The following is a 24,818-nucleotide window of genomic DNA, read 5'->3' on the forward strand; positions in this document are numbered from 1 at the left end:
CGTTGCAAAGTGGACTATGCTTTCCTTAACTGTGGGACGTTTCTCTTTTCTACTCACCAAGGTACTGTAAATGACAAACAAGTTGTGTCTTCTCTACTCCACTCCAAAGTATTGTCCTATATTCTATGAAAATAAAATATTCTATAATATAATAATAAAATAATTAATAATAAAAATAAATTATTGGAAATAAAGAAAATGCAATTAATTATAATAATTAATATTCTATAAATTAGCATGAAACACAAGGCAATAAGAAGCTGATTTGAATAATCTCCTATTGAGAACATCATAACACTGTAAGAAGTACACCTTTGATTTGCAGAAATAGTCCCCAAACTCTTTGAATCCAGTTCTTCCTTGCTATTTATTTATTGCCTAATTTACACCTGTATTAGCACAGAAGTCAGCAGAGTCAGATTAGAGAAAGTAAGGGAAGAACAGGAATTTTATGACCTTGTTTTCTATTAGAGAACCCTCTAAGGGGAGCATGGAAATAAATACCCACAGGAGAGGAAAAGCTGTAGGATTCCCTACTTTTGTTCACAAAGAGCATTCACTAGAGAGACTAAACTGCTTGGGTTTATACAGTGCCCTTAAGCATTATTACTTATTATCATTTACGTAATTACAAGCTGTGTTCACAGCAATAAAATAAGGCTAAGCTTGGGTGGTATTAATAGCCCTACTAATTACACTGCTATAAAAGGTTTATGGGTGGTATAAATTTCAGTATTATTACTACCATGCCATGACACTGGCTTTGTCTCAAGGAAGGCATTACAAAGCCAATCTCCATGCATTCCATTTTCACTCTAATTCATTAAAAATTAGTGAAGACAACAGGATATAGGAACATTCCCACCTGGCTGTAGGGCCAACTAAATACATGTCTAATCCTGCAGCTACAGTAGAAAAACATTATCACTCTGGATTCCTGTTTAAGAGATGGAAAAGTGCAAAAGGGTTTTTTCACATTTCTATGGTCATTTAAAATTCCAGCAGCGTTCCTTCCGCTGTGCCCAACATTGTCAGACATCAAGAGCAATCTGAGATATTCAACTGGAAAATTAAAATCTCTCTAATCTTCTACTTTGTGAATTTGTTCTTATTAATAGAGAGACATGACCCAGCTATTATCTAGACTTGGAAACAGCAGAAGATCCATTCAGGCAGGAAACACATCAGCTTAATGATACTACTTTGTGGAATATTTCACAGGTTCTAGGTAACATTATAGATAAATTGAGAAATCTGAGAATGATGCTATTTGGTTTTAGCAAACCAAGATTATTTTAGCTCTTTGAGTAAGAAGGCAGGAGAAGGCAAAATATTATGGAAGTGAACCTCAAAGTTTATATACAATGCAAGAAAGAAGGATCTGAATTTGTTCAACTTTGTTCGACCACTTTTGATATCAAAACAGCCGTAGAAAATGGATAGTTGCTTTTTCATTCAGTAGGGGAAGCAATCTTCCAGCAAGCTAGCCATAGTTGCCAGTGGGGCATTTGAAGCAAGTGGAAAGTGTAAAATGGAAACAGAGTAGTGCTTCTTGATCAGGTGGCTTTTCTTCCAAGTCACCGCGACAATTGAGCTTTCTAATAGGATGGATTTAACAAGGCAACTAGGGCCAGCAGGAAAGGAGAGGATGCTCGCTTGCTGGAGCCAGAAGATGAAAGGCAGTCTGCCAAGGCCAGACAGAAGAATACTGATGGTGATCATCCAGAATCAGAAAATGAGGATTCATCTGTTACTGGAAGGAACACATTGGCACATACCATTGCTGAGCAAGAGGGTGAGATAGTGAAGTCATTACAGCTGATTTTAGAAATGAACAACTGGGGCCATTGCTGGGTCATCGGGCCACTGAAGACTAAAAGCGATCTTTTAAATTGGATTGGAAGTGCCTCTCATCCAGTGCATAGCTGCATCCACATTACCCTTGGCAAGACTAAGACTGCAAGACCCATAGAAGCTTCCGATACTGGATTCCAGCTGGAATTCTAGGCAACCCACAGCAGTCACACAGGAAAACACGGCTACTTCAGTATGTTCCTAAGAGTTTGTTCTACAAGATAACCATCAAAAGTGGCAAATAGTATCTCCTTCATATTCTGTACTTGATGCCAGTCGGCTTTCTTCCTTTTACAAGTGGAAGGAGTGGATAGCCACCAAAACAGTATACGAGGAGGCTGTGTGCTTTTGGTGGCACAGGACTCCTTTGCACTCAGAGAAGGCTGTACAGTTCATTGTACTTCTAAATGCTGGGATCAGTGGGCAAGCTGGTATGTGTTGGGCATAACACTAGCAGCACCCTTTATTATAGCCTTTTCCTCGTTTGTCATTTTGTCTTGCTCTGGCCAAGAAGAGCACAGGCAAATGTAGCTTTTTCTTAAGTCACGCAAATTACTGAACTTAACAATCACGCATGTACTCTTTTCAGTACTGCCAACCACCAACATTCAAAATTTTATTTGAATGAGAGATCTCATTCAAAATTTGAGAGAGAGCTTTGAGAATCACGTTACGCCAAACATACTAAACTTGAGATTAAAAAGAAGTAGAATCTGAAATTCCAGTTTGAATATTTTTCTTTGCAACCATGTAAGAAACACTTGTTATAAAGCTCAGAGCAGATATTCTCAGTTGACAAAACTAAATGAGGGTTTTAAAGGAAGAAACAGGCACTTATTAACAGGAATCTCTTTAAATTACAGAAGTGTTCTATACAAGTTGGCAGCACTATTCTATACAAAGCACAATCTTTGGCAGTTCACTGCCTCTGCTGATTTTTTTTCCTGTCCGCAGCAGAGAAACAAGAATAAGATTATACTTTAAACAACTTGTTCAGTGTTATACACTGAATCAAAGCTAGAAATAGAATTTTGACACTTTAAATGTGTTCTGTAATATATTTGAACATATGGTGTCTAAAATAAAATAGCTTTTAAAGGCACTCAGCTACCACAGTAATGGACGGATGGACAGATAGATAATCTGTGTGCTTTTGATGTGATTTACTGCCTTTCAGGAACCTGTGCTGTACAGCACTGAAACTGCAAATTTCCCGAGACTCTGTGCTTGACTGAACTCTAACCACAAGGGGCATACCTTTCAAACATAACTTCATTGGGTTTATTTCCATGGCAGCAGCTATGAAAAGGTTATCCTGCTCAGAGTAACTGCACCAATACCTGCGATGACAGGTTTAATCATCACATCTCTATAAGTCACTATTTATATTTACTATAATTCAAAAAGACAGAGATGCAAATTTGTCTGTTACTAACTGAAAAGCTGATCAGAATCTTCTGTGCTAATAAATGCCTGACTTCAAAATAGTCTGTTTTTTCTCAAAATTCACCCATATAAAAAATTCTCATTACAGCCTAAACATAAATCAAATCCTTGTGAAATTTCATTCAATTCCTGTCTGTATTTTAGATATGTATGTAATCCATTATTGATATAGTGAAAATGCAGCTCTGTAACAGAGAAAACATCCTGTTCTAAAATGCAGGTTCTTTTCCTTTTTCTCTTGCTCTATGCTATGTATACTATGATTCTTTCAGACAACAGCCGTGAGAAATGACCTCAGAATTTGGCCTTAATGTACAATTTCTATTGATAACAGCGTGCCTTGTACAATCCACTATTTCTGCTCTGATGTTCATTTCATTTCTCCTCCTAAAAATAGTAAACAAGCTGCATTCATATGAAACTCTAGTAGAATAAAAATTGTTCCTGACACGTTAACATGGAGTAGGTGGAAAAGAAGCTAAAACCTGACTCAGAATCAAATGTATCATTTGAGGGTAGTTTCAAAGATGTGATCAGTTGAGATGCATTTTCCGTCTATAGGCAATATTTAGAATAAATCACAAAAATGCTTATAGGATAAGGCAGGGAAGCAGGGAGTGGTGCCTAACACTACTGAAAGGACTTGATAAAAAAGGAAATCAGAACAGCTGAAATAAGAAGACAAACAAAGCTTTGGATGGCACTAACAGTAGGGACAAGCAGCTTAAAAATAATTTTGATATGACGGGGAAAAATGGAATCAGCAGGGAATTCCTCTGATCACAGATGCAACACAAAGCTCTCAAATTAAGCAGAGGATGAGAACTGCTGTTCTCCAGGCGTGCTGACTCACTCAGCTTTCTGCAAGCCTACATCAGTGTTTTGGTCTCAGTTCCCACTGCTCATTACAGCTTTGTTTTCTTGATTTACATGTCTGTTTGTCTGTTGAAGCAAACCCTTCACAGATTTCTTTGTATACAATCTCCAAAATTGCCCAGAAGGCTACATGAATATCATATTGTACTGATGTTCTAAACTGCAAATAATAAATCCCTTTCTGCTGCAGTTTGCTCACTGCCTGGTCCATCCAAGTCCTAAACCTAAATTCCGTGTTCAAACCCATGCCCACCTCTATTTCAGCCTTAATTTCATTTTATCTTTTCAACCGGAACCAGGCAAGGCCAGAAGAGAATTTTTCTCTGTACAATTATTCACTGTGGGAGTCAAGGAGTTAGAAAGGGGTGCCATCAACTCTTGTCTTTAAACTGAGCGACTACCCAAAAAACCCAGAAATTTGCAGTTTGGATAGGGATGGTCTGCTTTGTAACAATATAAAACCCACATATGACTGTCCAAACAGCCAGCCACAGCGTAACCATCTGGAGACAGTACCATCAGCAAATTCAGACATCGAGAGCATAAGTGTCACAGCCTGTGCCTGGTTGTTGGGTCCGACAAGAGGTAAATCACAGACTGATCATGAAATCAGGTTTCTGCTTCCACGTGCTGGAACCAAAATCCTTTCTCTTCCCCTAGGCCATTTCACCACCAGAAAGAGTGGCAGTTCACAGCATTTGCAAAAGATGATCACTGAGCAATGTCACTTTGTGACTCTGGTGCCATTTTGAGTTGGGGAAACTGAGACTAGTTCTCCAGGAAATGTCCTTGAGGAACTATTCCAATTAAGTGCTCCTGTCTGCAGTCGCTTTCCACAGCAGTTCCTTCACAGACTCCTTTTGTAAATGAAACCAGCAAAAACAGAGATCCAGCAGTGACATTTCAAACCCTCTTTGCAGTGACATATAGTTAATTGAGTACCACTTTCCCATGCTGGGAACACTTGACCACTAGAGGGGAAGAATGACCTAAGTAGATCTCAGGGAGGGACTTAGACAATACTGGTGGAAACACTCCTGTGTTTTCTTTACTCAGAAGAAAAGGCTGGCCACCATCTGTGGGATGCCTGTTTTGCGACTGTACAACTCAGCCACAGTAGCCTGCCACACACCTTTCAGCCTGGTGCTCAGGGCATAGTGAATGACCCAATACAACAAAAATAATCCTCTTGTTAAGGATGCTCCTGTGGTGCGAGGGCAGTTTCCAGAGCAAGCATTTGCGTTTCCTGAGCTTTCTCACCTTGCTGATGTTGTCTGACAAACTCCTTCTCTGACCACATCTCCCTGAAGCCTCCCCAAACTCAGTTTCTTATGTTCATATTTTCCTCACCTACTGGATAGTACCCTCTTTTGAGAAGATGCACTGTTTGTACCTGGCCAAAGATTTACAGGAATCACCTAATCACCCTTGCAAGATGATTTCTTGCATCTATATGTGATCTCTAGGAGATATTTTTTGAATACTAGTTCTTAAAACCAGTTGGTGATTGCTGATGCAGTGGTTCAACTGGGTCACACAATGTTCTCTGCAAGTTTAACTTAGGAGGTCTTTTTACTTTTTATGTAATCATCACTAGGCAATATAATTTTGGAAGAAAGTGAAAAAACTCCACCTTTCTCACAATCATATAAAGCTCTGAAATCCTCATTATCAGTGTATCTATTAAAACACTTATTGTCCTTGCTTTGAAGTTAGCAATGTTAATAGGTAATAAAAATAATTGCAATGAAGAAATCCGTTTATCAAATTTCTTGAAAGGGAATGGTTTGTTCCTGAATGACACTTTGCAGCTAAACTGTTGATTTTCAGTTGAAAATCACTATCAATAATTTACTCAAAACACTTCACTTAAGATACAAATTTTGGCTTCTAGAACTAATTAGTTCCAATCCAACAAATATGAGGCTTTGCCTGTGAGACTGCAAAAGGCAACAATAAACATCAGTGCTATTGATCCTGTTACCTGCTGTTTCTTAATTTTACAGGTTTTTTTTTAGACCTTCCAATAATCTTGTTCTCAATACCCAGGTTTTCATGAAAAATTCCGCTTCTTTTCAGTGTTGCTTACATCTATAATCAATAACCTGTCAAGTCCATTAAATACTATTCAGTACACAACAGATTAAATCCATGAAACATATTAAACAGAACTCAAGAAAGTACAAATAAAAGCAACAGTGGGAAATATCAATACTAAGACAGACCATTTTTTTTGAAGAAATATTACTCAAGTAGATTATCTCTCAATATTGTCATTAACAGTAGATAGGCAGTTCCCTCACCAATGTAGGATTAATGGAAATTATGGAAATAAACACAAGCCTCATCAAACGCATGAGAAGAAATGCCTCTGCAGTGAATATGACAGAGACAGCTGATAATGAATTTCCATTTTTATTCCACTGTTCAAAATATTAAGAAATAAGGAGATGACATTTCGTCACTTTACTGACAAAATATGAAATGTATTAATAAGGACTAAAAAACTGAGTCTTTTGTGAAAATTGAGAAGGAAAGCTGATAGAACCTGACAATTTGCACTAAGCAGCTTCCAATTAGGAATGAGCTGCTGCTGTACTATCAGGTGGGTGTGTAACAGAAATTGAAGGCAATCGTGAAACTTTTAGGAAGATGCATCCTGTTTGAATTTTAAAGATGTGATTTTCTTTCTTGTGTCAGTTGGCTTGTGTTTATTATACTGTTTAACTTGGATTTTCAGGTGCACACACTTACAAACATCTATTCAAATGCTTGTTGTGTATATTTGGTTAGAAAAGCTTTTCTATACAAGTCCATTGACACAGCATCTCTACATTTTAGATACCCCTCCTTTTTCCATGAAGAGGTCTATCACTGTCTTTACTGCTTGACAAATAAAACAAGCATCTTGCTTTTAAATCAAGATTGTTTTTACATCTAGATGAGTTTAAAAAAAAATACATCAGCTGTAAAGATGACATGTCTGTAAGCAGCTTTGGGCATGGATAGATCCTTATAAAGAGAGACACTGAAATACAACCTATGTATGAAATGAGTCAGCCCTGCTAGAAACATCTCTATCATCAAGGCATAATAATGGTACAGTTCTTTCACAGACAGTCTGAGAGCTCTTCTTGCAATCATGCATTTCTGTTAATGGAAACACAAACATATACAGCGAGAGGTAGCTATGTATACCTGCCCAAACTTCTGTGTTGCCTTGTATCTTATGTTTATCTCAATGGGCTGCCTTATGAAAAGCTCTTGGTGCGTGCAGTCTCTATTTTGAAAAAGGGTCCTATTCAGCAGTCACTATATTATTGAAAAAATACTATAATAAATACCACAGTAATTTGTCTTCTTAAAGGCAGGTTGTTCTGGGATCTGACTTGAATTCCCTGATCTTGAAACAAAACCACATTTCTTTTCTGCAGCGTGCCATATCCTTTCAAGAAAAAAGAACCCTACTTTCTTTTTTTATCAATTTTATTTTGCTCCATACTTCAGAGAAATATTTTTCTGATGAAGACAGACTATTTTATATTTTCTAAGCAAATAATAATAGAAGAAACAAACACATTCAAAATCCTCACTAAATGAAAAGTGACTGGATTCCCACATCTCTAATACCCCATTTACCAGAGAAAAAAGCAGATGTTTTTGAGTGATCAGATCTCAGACCATCACACATTGAAGATCCACAAGCATTCCCAAGTATTATTATCCATGCAATTTCACAGCTACAGTATGGGGAGAAAAGCTGAGAAAAGTCCGAGATTCTTGCTTCTGCTCAGTAACTGCCAGTGATTATTACTTTCCCTATACATCTCTAATAGGGCACTTTCCCACAGAGAGATGCAGAGTCTCTCCCATCAGTGGAAAGAGGAACATGTCACCCGGGACATGACAGTGCTATATACTAACCACATTATTGTCTAAACAGGAACTAAAATACCAGGGCATACACTTGTTGGTACAACGTGGTTGTCCCTTGACATGACTTCTCCACCCCATCCCACCTGACTTGCTGTGGTTCCCCACATGCCAGTGTTCAGTAGTGCACTGGGGCAGGACCATTTCCAGCCTCCACTTAAAGAGATGTTTCTCACTCAGACTTCTGGCTGTGAAGCTGCCTCTGTAGCTTCAACTCCTGCCAGCCTGCTGCCCATTGTTTTCTTAGAAAGCACTCAACCCAATGATTTCAAGCCAGTGACTGATGGCTGCCTGGCTCAATAGCCAAGCCCATTCAGATCTTTTATCTTCAGCTTTAGTAGGGACCAGTTCCCAACAAGTATTTCTACAACATCAGGTTTGGCTCAGTGATGAGGCCATCAGAAATTCACTGGAAACCTTCTCTTAAGCTTTGGAATACAGTCTTAACACAAGAAGTCTTTTGTTTTAACACAACATGTAATGCACATTGTCAGCAGGCTGTGGCAAAAGACTCCATAGGATCCTTCATCAGTGTCCATGCATTCAGAATTCACCTCGGGGCATGCCTGGGAAGAGCTCACTGGCAACTTGGTTCACATAGTTATTGGCAAGCTTCTGTCCCCTTTATAGCATTTCATCACTTTGAACTGTTATAAAAGCTGTCAACGGACACGAGATGTTCCTGGTTACACCATGGCCTGTTTCTTACCAAACACTTGTCTGAATAAGTGTGAAGCCTGGCTCAGGAACACCTGAAGTTCACTGGGATCTTGAGATGATATAAAATATTACTGTCATGGTTTAGCAACTACTAAAAATAAATTCTACTTATAATACATAGAGGTTTTTTGTACACGTCTGTATGTGTGTGCATGGATGCAATTATATGTGTGTGCATGAAAAAGCTCTTAGGATCACTCCATAAGGGCAAACCCTTACATGTTCTAAACCACTACAGATTCTTTAAAATGGAGCCAAACCTCTTACGTGCCAAAAATAGTAAATAAGGGCACTAACTAGTTGTTCCTCTTGTACACCAAGCAGCTGAAATCTTACTAGGATATACAAGAACATGTTCAGACAAAAGATTTCAAATAGCAATTAAAAAAACCAGCATATATCATAAGTCATGGTCATGAACATGCAACTCCTTCACTTATATAATCCATGGTGCAAATCAGTGCAGTTCCATTTTATTAAAGCATGGTAGTCCACCTCTACACCGGGGTATTAAAATCTACTTTAGAATTAAACGAAGCCAAACCTGGTATCAGATTGCAGACAGATATTCAGAGAAGCATGGACAAAAGATATTGCATAAACATTCTCGTAGCTGCACAGAAGCAAGTTCACAAATATTTAACTCAGGAAAGGTACAGATGTATAATTTTCCTTTGAAACCTCATTTTCTATATTTCTGTAACAGTTACAAAAATATCCCTGTGAATTGACTGTCGCTGCCATATTACTGAAAACTAAAGTGTAAATGCTCCTCTGAGATATGCACATGGTCTCTCCCTCCCCTGTTTATTCGGGGAGCTCATTACCTGTCAGCAAAGCTCCCACCTTCCCTCAAAGATTCCTCCTCCCATCAGGGGAAATGTGTGCAAGGAATGGAGGAGGCTGCTAGACAACATATATAATCCTTCTCCTTTTTTTTTTAATGCTAGATGAGGAAGGACAACGTAGGGAGAGGTTCTAACAGAGCCGGTTGGTAATGACCCTGAGTTGCTCTATTCAGTACAACCTTGGTCTAGAGCATCCTCAGCGTTTATGAAGCAAAGTTTCAGCCAAAGGGAGATCTAAGCCAAGAGGGGAGTCCCCAGGGCCCTGAATTCTGAGCATCTTCCAGAAGTGACTCAGTGCTCCTGCCTGCGCTTGGCAGCTTATGAGCAGAAGGGAGAGCATACAGCACAACTGCAGCTTGCATATTGAGTGCTAAATTTGTAAACAACTCTTCAGATGAAGCTGCAATTATTATTATAGCACTATCATCCAGAAATGCAACAGGAGTTTGAAGTAACCATATGCCAACGACTAACAGCTAAGCCAAATATACAGGAAAAAACATGCTTACAAAATGGTGGAAAAACTTAAAGGGTATTTGTATATTTTTCTCTGAAAGATGTATTTAGTTTTAACAATAATAATATGAATTACCCTGACGATGGAGATGAAGGAAGAGGAAATTACTGCTTGTGTTATGGCTTGGTATTAAGTGTGAGCCAGAAGAATAACTTGAAAATAGATATTTCCCCCACTAGCATAACCTTATTCCCTTGATTCATGCTGTCTCATAGTCCCTATTTTAGAAAAAGCAGTTTACTTAGATTAAGTTTTAAAGTTGTGGCTGCGAGTTACCTGAAGCATCACATACACTCTTTGCTCTTTCCTCTGTTCCAGTACCATCTTGTTACATGAACAAAACAGAAAAAAGAAATGGAGAGGTGGGCTATTTCCTATATAAGAGAAATACACTGCACTTCCAAACCTTCAGAAAGGATGTGATCTTCATAGGGACTTTGCTGCAAGTCTTGTGTACAGTTTACAACTTGGCTCCGCAAAATGGGATGCTGCTGAGTCTTTGATTTAATGAAAACTTAGGAAGGCAATCCAATTCACTGCAGGGACCGCTTTGTTCTTTCATTATGATTCTTTTTTAATGAGAAAGACGATCGCAAGGATAAACTCTATTCCTCTGAATTTTTACACTAATTACATACAAAGCACCATTCTGGCAGAGCAGGACTTATCTCCTTCAGGCAATACAGTTATCATCTTGTAACCACACTTCAAATCTCCCGTATGAGCACTGCAGCTACGTGTGCTGAATGTGGATCCTGCTGCCCTCGCTAGCTGCTTGAATTGATGAATGTTTAAATATTCAATAAATCACAGGCAAATACTGATACTGCATGAAGTGGCAGAGACAACCCTTGCATTCTGCTTACAGCTGTAGGATCAAGGGTACACTATTTTATCAGAGCCATTAACTTCCCTCATTGTGGTGGGAAGGGATGGTTGGTTTTGTAAACAGCACTTGAGATGCTTATGTATTAAGAAGAAGAGTCAGACCTATATACTAACACTACAAAGGACAGTCATCCCTTAATTCTACAGAAAATCAACTGTTTGCGATTCAGCTCACACCCTTAAGAGACAATTTATTATTTGACATACCGTAAAGCAATGTGGCCTAGATACGGAGCTCCTTTACCCTCAAATAAAATTACTGAGGACCACATTCACCCCTGCACAATGCTCTGATACTGTGGACCAAATTTCAAAGCTCAGTATGAGCTCACTGCCACGGTATCTGAGCACTTCCAGGATTGTGCCATGCAATGCCTGGCATTCTGCAGGCTCAAAAGCTTTGATTCTTTTACCCATAACATCTGTGCCCCTATCTGAATCTGCGGTACAAATACAAATACATGTTAATGCAGCTGCAGAGATGGGGATGCAAGTCAAGCAGCAAGCTGCAGAAGGGTTCAAACTGCACTTCATCAGGGCTTCCTCCAGCCTGCTCATTCATGCCTCTTGTGACAAGGTTTATCTTCTCAAACAGGTACTCACAGGCTTGTGTTCAGCATGTTTGACAGGCTGGCATGGTACCTGGATAAGTGTGCAAAAAGGGAGCTTCTGAGGCTCAGCAACAAAATCTAAACCCTGTTCCAAACACAAATGCTTGCAAATATGTTGCAGATTTGCCTCAAGTCTCAGATTTAGAAGCTGGAATCACCACGAAAAGCATCACAGTATAAAACACCACACTGACAATTTTTTGAATCTGCTAAATTCCACTAGCTACCTGCGATGTGGCAGCCGTGAGCTGAATAACTGCATTGCCTCCCATTTTATTGCATCTGTGGTTTCTATTTATGGACTTACTAGCATGGAATGGCCACATCTGGCTAAATGTTCCTAAACTGTATGTACATTTACCTCAAGGGTAAAACTGCCTTATTCTCAAGTAGTATATTCAGTACAAACATTGCCTTAGAGCCATGATGCAGCATCTCAATGCAAACATGGTCCATCACCCAGGACTTCGGCCAGCCTAAAGCATGGCATCCCTTTTATGCTCACTGCACTTATTGCCTGTAAGATTTGCTCTCATAAAATATGCACCAATCTTTGAACCATGGTGCAAATCTGAATGCTTTTTCTAGAAGAAACTGGTTGAGGGCATAAACCTGGCAGCCAGAAACATGACCAGGCCTGAACTTCCTGAAGTGAGACTGACTTGAGCATCTCTGCATTGAACTGCCTGATTTGAATCCTCCAGGGACTTTGTTACAAGGAGAGGTACCCCTGGTTCACATGCAACCTTTGTACAAATTCACTTGCGTGGACAAGACCTCCCATTTCCCCATTTAGGGCAGGAGGATGCTAAGAGAACTCCTTTTTTTTTTGGTGTTCTCTTGTCTGCATCAGCAAGCACAGGAAAAATGAGGTGCTTCTGTGCGTTCACTCAATGCCTTCTTGTACCTTATTTTGTCTCTGATGGCACAAAGAATACTTCTTGGAGAAGCAAAGCTATTTTGAAAGCAACCTAGTAAAACAAGAGGCATCTCTCGACTGATTAAGCTGCATCAGGAATCATGAGATACTATTACAAAAATGCTACAGCATGGATGCTTGATTGGGCCTGGCCTTTATTGCATATACATCATGAGTGTATTAATGTTTGCATCATTAAACCATGACACGCAGTGTTCATGCTTAACTGCTGCCACCTGCACCCTAAAGGAACAGTACTTTCCAATTTTCAGTTTGTATGTGCTGTGGGGTGTACATGATTTATTCCAATGATACGATGCAAGACAGACTACGCTGCTCTGTCCGGGATTAACAGAAGCACACATATTTTGTAACACAGGACATGTGCTGTTATGTTGAGACAGCAAGCGCTTAACCTAACAATCAGGAGCACATAACCGAGAAATAAAATCACTAGAAAGAAAGGGCTGAACTTTCTTTAGAGCCTTTACCTGCCAACACATTTTCACTAGACTTGGGGCCAGGATTCCTCTCTCTAAGTGTTTATTTGTACCTTGTTAAACAGCTGGCAAAGCAAAATGGACCTTATGAAAATGAAAATTGATTAAGCCCTGAGATACCCGGTCCCTTGTGTGGGTGGAAGGGAACAGCAGGGCCACAGCAGAAAGCATCTGTTTGCTGGTTGGTGTTACAAGGACAGCTGACAATGAAAAGCCCCAAGGACTAAAAAAACCACCCAACCTCTCCACTAGGAATAGCAAAACAAAACAGAGCAAAAGACAGAAATATCAAGTCTATTGGTTTCAACCCTGCCTTTGTATCACCAAGGTGGTCTACGGTTTTTTACTCTGTCTTCCTATACCAGTTATGTGGAATAAATCATGCCCTGTTGAAATTGCATCTGTTTCTGTATTATTCTGGAAGAATGCAAGAAGACTTAATTGGACTGGAAAGGGAAACTCTGTGGTTTTGGGGAATTATCATAAAGAATAGGATCCCAAGGTCCTATATGGAGACTATAAATACCGGAAACATTTAATGCCTCATTGAATTGTAACCACCTATAGAGTAAAATAATAAAAGTTCATGCAGTAGAGAACAGCAGCATTTGACATTTTACAGCAAGAAATTTTTAAAACTCAATTGAAAATAGAGGGAAAATTCAAACACACACACTGATGATGTAAATGGGACTGAACAGGAATCTGGCTCTATTAATAATGTTTTTTTCTAGCTAGCTTGCTGGGTGTCCATGATGTGACAGGCAAATCCCGAACACATAACATGTCATAATTCTTGCTCCTGTGAACATGCTATCCAAAACAGAAAATTTCACATTCCAAAAAAGGTCCTTGCAATTTGAAGTGCTTGTAAATAGCCAGCATTCTTGTTTCCTTTCTCCTGAAGTACAGAATTCCCTCTGAATATGAAAAGGGCTCTTCAAAGCCCAGACAAAAGGACTGTTTGGCCGACCATTTTCATAATAAACATATCCCACACAGTTTGGCATCCCTAATTAGAAGCCCAGAGTAATTAGGAGAAAGTGCACTGCAGACTGCAAAGTGCAACGCAGCAGGGAGTCCTGCTATGAGAATACCAAAGACCTGGAGGTTATTATTTTTCACTGGTCCCAAGCCATGCTTGCTGCCATGTTCCATTTCTACAACCAGTGGGAGGGCCAGGAGGTGCTGAGCCAGCTTCACGTGCCTCCCCCTGTGCCTCAAGAGGAACACTGCCACTCTTTGCCACATCTGCCATGCGTTTGCAGGCCAGGGTATGGGCTGGATCCTCACCTCGAGGGACTGAGGACCACTTCTGTCACAGGCAGAGAGGACCATAAAGCTGCTTGGCTGCAGTTTGTGCAGGTTTTGTTCAACACTGAAGCTCTTTGTTCTACAGCAGAGGCACGAGCATACTTAGGAAACTGAACAATGATGAAATGCATCTTTTCTAATCAGAATCACTCCCTGTCTTCCTCAGTGAACAGAAAGTCCCATATTTCTGAAGGCTTCTCATTGTGAATGCCGATGGGATCGATGTCTTTCGAGAAGACATTTCATCTCAGTGGTACAACACATACCGCCCAAAGTACATTATATCTAATATAGTTTGATCAGCTTAAATCATGTACTCCCTTTGTTTCCCTGGTGTGTTCTTACAGGCAGTTGACAAAAAAAAGATGTTAATATCAAAGATACTCTGCTATGTCTACCTAAGTTAAGCACACAATGCTAGCTTTATGTTACTACAACATTGCTAGTGGAATGAAACTGAGTAAAAAAAAGACATTTACCCTTTCTATCATTGAATAAATAGCTGTCAATCACCACAGTAAAACAGAGCAACTCCTATATAGTGCTCTACTTTCCTTCAAATAGCCTGTTTCAGTCAATTCTGGGGAAGCAGGAACGGTGTTGGGGGGGTGTCATATATCTAAATGGAGATACATATTTGAATAGCAGATAAATGAGAAATTTACATTTGACTGAGATTCTAAGGTCAATCCTAGATAGATATGCATAAAAAATTGTATTCCAGTAACAGGACTGCAGTCGTTAACAATCTCACAGGACTCTCTGCCTGACTCAAGGGCACAGATCACATCTGATTATATGTCAAATCTAAGACATCACAGTTACTCTAGGGAAAACCATATTTCCATTGACATATGCTATAACCTCATCACTTAGCCTAGAAGTAGAATTAATCTAGACATATATAGATTCATAAAACCTTTTCTGAACTAGCAAATTTTTGCCAGCTCTCAGTAACTGTGGGCTGAAAATACTCGGTAACTTGTTGCTCTAGAATTAAAAGAACAGCTTGCAATGTGGAGCCCTACTTGCACAGAATCTGGCCCTTAAGGCTTTATGGTTCCCTTCTGGTCAAAAGACATCTCTACTGCTCCCTCATTGCTTGTTTTCCATAATAACAAAAAAATAGCAGTTTCATATTTTTTTCTTTTTTAATGACGTCTGGTAGATGTGTTGTTTTCATTTGTAGCATATGTGAGGTGGATTTTAGAAGTAATTTATTTTTGACAGCAAGCGGCTGATGCTTGCACCCATGTTGACTGTTAGTAATTAACACCTTCTGGTCCACTATGGACAATTTCCCACTCACTGCTTTTTAAGGTGTTAAAACTAATCTCCACTACTCTACATCCCATAGCTCCATTTCACTGACAGGATGCTTTTCTTCCTGATAGCGAAGGCATTTCTTTTCCTCAATTAATAATAACACATAGCCCAAAAGGAGTATCTGGAAGTGTCCCGACAAGATTTTGTTAAGCACAATCCTCTGCTGACGAAGAGACTGAGCTGAGATAATACGTGTTAAAACCTTCTTCTCAACTCAGAGGTGTTACCATGGACAAATACAGGTTTTGGCTGTGAAAACAACAGGCACGAGAGGAAGTTACCTCAAGAGAAAGAACTGAGGAGGTCTTTATTACCTGTTAAATTTTTGGAAAATACAAGGTGTTCTGAACTTGGTGTAAAATCTTTGTATATTTGTGATCTGGTACTGCATTCTATAATAATGGGAGAGGGGTATAGTTTAAAGCTACTGAAGCGGCATACCGAGGACACCTGAAAAGTCAAGAAGAATAAGGAGGAGACAGGCATCTAAAACGGGCCTGGAAATCTACCAGAAGGACGAAAGGTAAAAGTACACGGCGAGGAAGACGTCTTACTTCATCAGAAACGACCACCGAAGACCACCAGAAGGGACTGGAATGTCGCCAGAATGACGCAATCTATGAAGCAATCCCTAATGAATATGTAATAAGAGGTGATGGGGTGACTATTGAATATGTATGAAATTGTATAATCGTGAGGGTATAAAGTGTAAGTAAACACGGTCGTCGGCGAACCAGATTTGGGTGACTACCCCTGGTTCCCGGGCCCGCGAAATAAAGCACCGCATATAACTACCTTCCAGTGGTTATGTGTTTGTCACCGACAATATCAGCCAGATAAAACATAATGACATTCATTGCTTTATAATGCTGCATTAGGGACAAGAATTTTATAGTATTGTTCTATTACAAAGAAAACTCCTAAAGAATTATGTTTGGACCTAAGCAGTGGTGCATTAATGAGCATTGGACTGGAAGCACTAGTGGGTATGTACTTGTGGACAAGTGGGTACTGGCATCTATGTATGCCTGGGCGTGTGCATTCATAACCATGAAGAACCTCTGCATTCACCTCTTTGGGGAAATAATATATTCAATTTCAATTTACATATAACAAAAAGAAAATTAAAATGGACACAAAAACATCCAGAATAAAAATGAGAGTTTTCTAGATATCATACTCATCATTTGACAGAAACTTTAGTGTTCTACTGACAGAAAAGGTGTTTAGATTTTGCATTAGGAAAATCCCAGTTTGGCGAAATTCTTTCCCATTTCATAAGCACTATCTGAGCAGCATCCAAGTTTTAAAGCTCATATGAAAATCCTACAAGAATGGATCTCCTTGTAACATTTTTGTCACTGCATATTTCCGGTCATGAGAACAAAATTACACTAATGATGAAAAAACATACCTATATGGACTTCACTGCTTAAAACTGATGAGTGCAATTTTACTACATTCAAACTGGTTCCCCATCTAGAGCTTCTTTTTTTTTTTTTTTTTTTTTTTTTTTTTTAAAAAATTTTTTTTTTTTTTTTTTTTTTTTTTTTTTTAATACATGGGAATGAAGCTTAAAAGTACTCAGAGAGTCTGGCACCTGCAGGACTTGAGCATCTCCTCCACAGTCTGATCACATATGGATTCATTGCAAGGTGGTAGTCCTAATCTTTGGACCTGCTAAATGGCTGTGATAAAAATATTTTGGACAAAAACCTTCCTGGATCCAAATATAAAAATGTAGTGGAAACTGTTGGTGCTCATGGACAACCTTTAGCTGCTGGAAGCTGGACATTCACTGCAGAAGGTTCTAGTCAGAGGAGCTCGGGAATCAGGAGCTTTAATCATCTGCCAATTATGATTTTCAAAGACCACTGCAAATTCTACGTTTTCAGTATCACTCAGGGAGTTTGTATGGGGCAAGAAGATGAACAGTGCTGGAAAGCTAAGTCAAAGGAGATGCACAGTAAATCAAAATTTGGAAGAAGTCTCTAAGGGAAGAAGAGTTTCTTGCATCTCCTGAAATTACAGTTTTCAGTTCTACAGTGAATTAAGGGGGTTTTTGGCTGCCTCAAGTGACAACTCCTTATATTTGCAAAACTCCCAGAGATTAAGAAAGCAAGCAAAGAAAAAGACAAAGGGATGCAGTTATTTTTGACTACCCGCCAACATATGATGGTTTGATTTCTGAAGGAGAAAGAGGATAATTTAAAGAATCTTAAATCTTGCATACAGAGTAGGAGAACTGCACTTAAAAAAAGCCTTCTGATGTTCCCAGCACTCAGAACAGAATCATTCCATATAAAATTAATATCATTACTAGGTGATTTCCATATGTTAATGAAGCCAGACGATTAGAGCTGCTAGAAAAACTGCCTTAGTGGAACAAACACAGATAATGAATTTGAATAAATACACAAGCAAAAAGACAATGTCAGGCTCAATCACTTGGCAATATGAAATGAGTTGGCTGCGTAGTGCTATACCATTCAGCAGGAATTTTATGCTGAGTGCCTGGATCATTGCTTTCATTGCTTCTGCAGCCAATTTTGTTCTGGATTTTTTTTGGATCAAACCATTTTTCTTTTTTTTGACAGCTCCTTTTCCAGACTGTTCTGTTGGTACTCTTTACATTGTGCTTTGGCTGGTTATTCAACCACAGGCCTGTTCAAACACCTTCCCCAACCCTCCTCACTTGTCCAGAAAATATTTTTCACATATCCCTAACACTTTCCCCATCCACTTCCCAAATCTGTCTTACTGGCACAACAGATAGTTCGGACAAACTCTCTTTAGTCCATCACGCATTTTTAAAGAGTCAGAAAATTATTTAAAAAAATAGTGTACAATTTTAATACATATTTTTATACCTTTTATCAAGCAAAAATGCTTGACAGCATTTTTGAAATACTGATATATACCAGGTGTCAAACATTTTTCTAAATAAACCCCTGGAATGCACAGCAGTACACTGGCCTCTCACAAGCTAGTGTTTTCAAAAAAGTAAAATCTATATAAGTCATAGGGACTTGGCTTCCACAGTATCTAAATCAGTCCCAAGAAGGACATTTCTGGGACAGAACTTGTGAACATATAGACAATTCTACAGTCAGAAGAATTATTTTTAACCACAGTTCTCCAGAAAGATTCTACTAATACACATTTTAAACCTTTTGCAGAGTAAAGCATGTGGTGATGTTTCCCCCTACACAATCTGAAATACTGAGACAGTGAAACACTGCCTGAGCAATCTCTCCTTATATAAGAGCTGAAATTTCCTCCACAGATTGGCCTTCACTGCTTCTGAAAAATGTCAATGGAGACAAAGGTTTATAAAGCTTAAGTCGTAATACATGATTCTGTGATTTAAGTGCTTTGTGCTGGAGCACAGCGGCATATTTTTGCTCATTTTTTTGTATGGAAATGAAGTTCTTGCTGTTTCAGAACACTTTATAGTATTGTATCACAAGACTGTACTATGAGTGAAGAGCTTAAGCTTCAAGGTTATTCTCAAATCATTAAAAGATGTGACATCAAAGAATGATCCAAAAAATATTTGTTCCTTTATGAAAACATGAACCTCTCAGTGTGCCGATAAATGCACCATGGCCTAGTACATTTGGCAGTACTTTTTCTCCATAGAGCCCTTCTCTCCTTGTGTCAGAAGAGCCGAGTCAAGAAAGCACATGATATTTTTTCATTTATTTTGCTTCTAATTCATGTATTCTGCAAAGGTGAACAAATAAAACGATTACAAGAAAATAAGTGGGTGAGAAATGTACTTAAACTTATTTACCTCCCACATGTCATCTAGACATGAAATCTCAAAGAAGGAAAGAATGGGCAGGAAAGGCAGAAAACTCCCTATATAATATATATACATATACTGTCAGAGAATCATTTGATACCCAGTACCAAAGCATGTTATAATGGATTTCTCACCTTGGAGGTCAGATTGGTTACACAGGCCCTGTCGCAAAGCAGCGGCAGAGCTGCTCTGCCCACACAGCACTCCACAGAGACAGCACCCCGAATTCCCTCCCTTCATCTCCTACTTCCCAATGGTTAAAAATTGGCTGCTATTTTTTTCTAACAATAGGTGAACTATTGAATTGCCTCGATGAGACACTAGAACTAGTGAGATCCTTTTTGCTTGCATCTAAACTCTCCTTAGCCTAGGTAACATGTAAAGCATAGAAATATTTCCAAGTAAGACACACAGTAAAACTGAAAGCGCACCCTGAGCATGTGGCTGTGGTGCCAGGAAGGAAAGTGTAAGAGGAGCATTCCCATGAAAACAGTTGGGAAGTGAAAAGTATTGATGTTTCTTTTTTGCATGGCTTTTTGTACCACTATCCTCAATATCTAATGATTCATTCTTTGCTAACGAAGATTTATTGGTTTTTTTTTCAGTTCATCCAATATGTATTACTAGGTAATGTAAACATGTAACAAATGTTAATGGCCAATGTGTCTAAATCACATTGCTTCTTGTTGTTCTGCAAAAGTCTTTATCCTTGCTGTTTTCTACCAAACAATTTCAGAGAGGCACTTACCTTGTCTGACGGCTAATGTTGTTGTATAGACCAAGAAAAGAAGGATATAATTGAGGAAGCTCTGGAAAACAGGTGTGTTGGCATGGAAATCTTCTGACAAATACTTGCTTGTGAGACCAATGCCACAGATAAGGAGGGAGAGTACCTGGCCAAGTGCCACGGACAGCAAGAGATCCCTAGAAGAAAGGAGAAAAACACAGACATAAAACACTGAGCCTCCCTGCCAAGGAGGAAATGCTCATCCTCCTCCAGGAATCATGTTCGACAGTGCAGAGACACAGGAAGAAACACGATGTTTCAGGCAATGAGGGATCTGCTGGGTGCAGCCGACATAATGTTTCCATTATTTCTGCTCTTATCATGGGCTTAAACATTGCCCAAACACACTAGCTTTCATTCACATATTAAACAACTGCAGATGGTACATCTCTACTATTTAATTTCGCATTTCACATTTCACAAAGGATAAATAATAGTTTAAATCAACAAAAAAACAGCACTGCTTCCTTCGAGCATCTTCCCTAACAGAACGACCCAGGAGTATCATTCAGATAGACCAGGAATCCCAGCTCTTCCAGGATTTAGCAGCCACAGAGAAAAAGCAGAGAAAGGATTTTATTGTGTTTCACCATCAACAAGAATTTACCATATAACTTCCTTCCTCTCATTTCATTTCCATTTCATCACATAAACTGTTCTTTCCATCTACCGTGCAAATACAGGTCTCTTTTCTTTCATCTTTGTCACTGCTTACTTCCCCTTCTGTTTGGTGGGAACAGGAGGTTCCACTTTTTCCCTTCCTGTTTCCTCCTGGTTCTTAAAAATGTATTTTCTGGTTTGGCTTCTTGCTTTAATCTGTGTTTCTTGACTTTGATCTCCAGTCTCCTCTGCTTTCCCCAATTACAATGTTCCCTGCTCTCTCTCCCTACAGGTCTCTGATAGTTGCTCCTTTTGTGTATGTTCTTTGTTTTCCTACAGTTTTCTTCTCTTTACTCAAGAAATTGCTATATCTGAAAGCCCACCCTTTTACAATGTATATTATTTTTATATCTTTTCTTCAGTCTTCTCAGTGGAATCCTTTTCCTTTCCAACTAGCTTTATCTCTTTTATTTTCCTGTAGAATTTATTATCTAACCCCACAGCCCAATTCAGTCCAAACAATCCCGCTTTTCCAATTTTTGTCATAGGCTCTCCTATACCTGCAGCACAGCAATATGTGTCTTTTTAAATTGCCTGTAGGAGGTCTCCCAGGTTCCCCGTGTGTCAGTACTTTCATGCTGACCAGGCCTGCTCCACAGCTACGCCTTCCCGTGCAGAAGAATTAAATGGAAAAGTGTTGGCCTGGAAGAGAAGTACAACTGCAAGGAAGAGCAAAAGGACATTGGAAGGGGATGTTTAGTCCAAGCCCATTGGGCTACTGTTGTCACTGTCACCAGCCCCCAGAAAAGAGGAGCCATATGTCCCTGGGGGAAGCCATGAAGGAGAGGGGAAGGTGGGAGATGAACATGGTCTGCAATGTCTCCTTAGAGCCTGGTACAAGGCAAAGGGATCAGGCAATCCTAAAGGAGTAGTGGAAGGAGGGCAGCACTCTGTTCAGCTCTAACAGTATTTCATGTGTGTGCTCCTCTGACAGACGCTTAAAAAAAAATTGCTTCAATGCTGCTTTGCTTTCCCTGACAGATTCCCCTGACCTCGGCTGTGCGTATTCGGCAGCAATGAGCATCTGTGCTCCCGCAACAACTTTCCTGGTAAACTCAAGTGTCAAATTTGTTTCCCTTTTTCTCATAAACAATCCTCCCACTAATGTGTCTCGGTGTCAGTCATGGTGTGATTCAACCAAACAGACACTGGAAAGCACAGGAGGTTGGGTAGTTGTATTCAGCTAACATACCTTGCTGACAAACCGCCTGACACAGAGAGTAAGAGAACAAACTTTACTGCGCTAACCCCTGTGTTTTGACGGGCGACTGCTGGATAAGTAGCAAGGCTCCACAACTGCTGCCTCTACTTTCACATTACTCACTCTACTGTGAAACATAACCATGGGAAACAAATATGCTCCATGGAGATGACATCTGAGATTACGATGCAAATGCTGCCAAAACTATGGAACCTCAGTTCCTGCCATTACCTGCTATCCTGCTGACATGGAATAGGAAATATGAATAGTGACTGCAATTTAAATCCACACATTAATCTTGTAAACTTGTTTACAGTTCTTCATTTAGTTGGTTAGCATTTCCTACGTCCTCCTCCTGCAATGAAGTTTCACACAGGGCTGTCTTCTTGCCTACTGCAGTTTTATTTCATTAGTAAATTAAGTGTTTGCAAATCTGTATCTCTAAACGTGTCACCTGCTTTACATGGGATGCAGGTGGTTATTAGCTGTGCTCTGTATCTCAGCTATGCCCATGAGCAAATGCTGTGTTACATCCATTGTGGGACTGCACCTGTTCTGCAAAGAATCATCTTGGATCCTACTTAGATTTGCAGAAAGCTAAATATATCCTCACTCATGAAAAGATTTTCCCCATAATATATTCCTTGCTCCGTATGGCAGTTAGCTGTTGGGCATCACTAATCATTACATTTTTTTCAGACTAGTGGGAAGTTTGATGAGGTCTTATAAAAAGCATAACTTCTTTATCTCAGCTCTCTATATTCAGGCATGTCACCAGGCAGTACAGTCCTCTATATTAAAAATCCAACCAACAAAAAAAACCACCAGGTAATTTTTCAATGCGTGTATGGTAACTCTAGCCCTTTCTGGAGTACCTCTTGATTCTGTCATTGCCATTTTGCAATTTATAAAACAGACATATTGTTTTCATGGTTGATTCTCTGGAATGTCATTCAACTGCATCTACAAGTGGCAGTTCTCCTAAAAAGTTCAAGCATCCATCTACAGACTTATATAGCCTCAGCTATGTCTCTATATACATATATATAAGCCCCAGCTTCTATATTTTACACTTCAGAAACATATAAACAAGAAGGTCAGTTACAAAATATGTCAAAAATTCCATTCACTATTGTATTACTGAAGTAATCAATGAAGACAAAGGGTAATTAGGAGTTCAGTAAAAACAGACATGAACAAGAATCAAGACTATGAACCTAAACACTTTCAAGGCTGTACATAAAGGCTGGATGTAGATCAGAGTAGAATCTCTGTATCTTACAACAGCCTTTTGGTAGGTGCTATTGCCTTTTGAATAATAGTAATGTAAAAAATGCAGAAAACTTCTTTGTGGAAAACCAGTGCAAGCACTACTGTTGATGCCACTGGCTTTCAAAACACTGACTGCATAAATGATATTGATATGTACTGCTTGTCTCTGATTTTTGCACACATTTGGTGTTTTTAATTATGTAAGAAAACCTATTCTGAAATCAAGCTGTTGTGTTCCTCCTCCATCCAGAACTTAGTTAAACATTTCACAGATGATACGTGACATAGAAAGATACATCTCTTCTTTTATCTCCTCGGTGCAAAGAGTAGCATGTCAGATGTTCAAGCAAAACTAATTCAAACGTCCACAAAGTGCTCAGACTTCAAGAAAAGATGATCCATTTTATAATTATTCCTTAACTGTTTATGCACACATTAACTCTCCTGCAATACCTAAAGATATGTCCACTACAGACATGAATGACATGTAAGGGCACAGAAGATGTGGCATGCTCCTCTCCTCTCATCAGTGTAGGTTGCAACAGACACTAACCCACTACCATGGAAAACAGGTGAACTGAATAAATAAGAGAAACCAAAGCACAATATCAATTAAATGCTGATTTTTGCCTTGAGTGAATGAAAGAGAACAATTCATCTCTCTCCAAGCAGAAAAGTAGAAACAAATCTTTGGTTATTTGTTTTAATTAGTGACAATGTCAGCAGCAACAAAGAATAATACAATAACCCTAATAACGAGTGTAAGATGCCCGAATTGCACAGAAAACGCCCGATAGCATTATCTGTATTTCATTTTTCCTGGCAACAATGATAAGAGCCTTAGCTCCTGAGCCTTTAATGCCTGGATGAGAAGAATAACATACCCGTTCTTTTTTTTAAGAAGCAGCAGCAAGCAAACATTGAAAAGAAGCCTTCAATGGCTATGGAAAACCTACTAGTTCCTTTAGACAGAGCAAAAAGCAACTAAGTCACTCTTGTCATCTCTGGCACTCATTAGTATCTTTCTTAAATATCATAATACTGTTGAAATATGCAACATGGCTCCTACCTGCATCACTTTCCCCGTTGGTTTTCATATTCTCCACTACTCAAAGGCTGGCACAAAGAATTATTTCTTCCCTAAGCCTTTGGTCTATCATGCTGGCTTCAGTAGTACATTCATTCACTGAGGAAGCAACATTCATTCATACCGTGAAGAAAAGCTATATAGTTTGAGTGCCTTCAAACATAACACCAAAAAAGAGTCTGACAACAAAAAGCTTTATAAAAGTGAGATTTTCTGCCTTTCAGGGTCCAATTTATCTTTAGTTGAGTGCT

General features: G+C 39.2%; 1 protein-coding gene across 1 annotated transcript in view; it reads right to left on the reverse strand.

Annotated features, from left to right (window-relative positions):
• Positions 1-24,818, reverse strand: part of SLC35F1 (solute carrier family 35 member F1) — a 237,807-nt gene that overhangs the window by 83,445 nt on the left and 129,544 nt on the right. Inside the window, exon 3 of the mRNA XM_014964424.1 lies at positions 20,309-20,484. Within this exon, the coding sequence (XP_014819910.1) occupies positions 20,309-20,484 (176 nt within the window). The remainder of the gene's footprint in view (positions 1-20,308; positions 20,485-24,818) is intronic.

The sequence above is a fragment of the Calidris pugnax genome, unplaced genomic scaffold, assembly GCF_001431845.1.
Source record: "Calidris pugnax isolate Ruff unplaced genomic scaffold, ASM143184v1 scaffold219, whole genome shotgun sequence".
In the NCBI taxonomy this organism is placed as follows: Eukaryota; Metazoa; Chordata; class Aves; order Charadriiformes; family Scolopacidae; genus Calidris; species Calidris pugnax.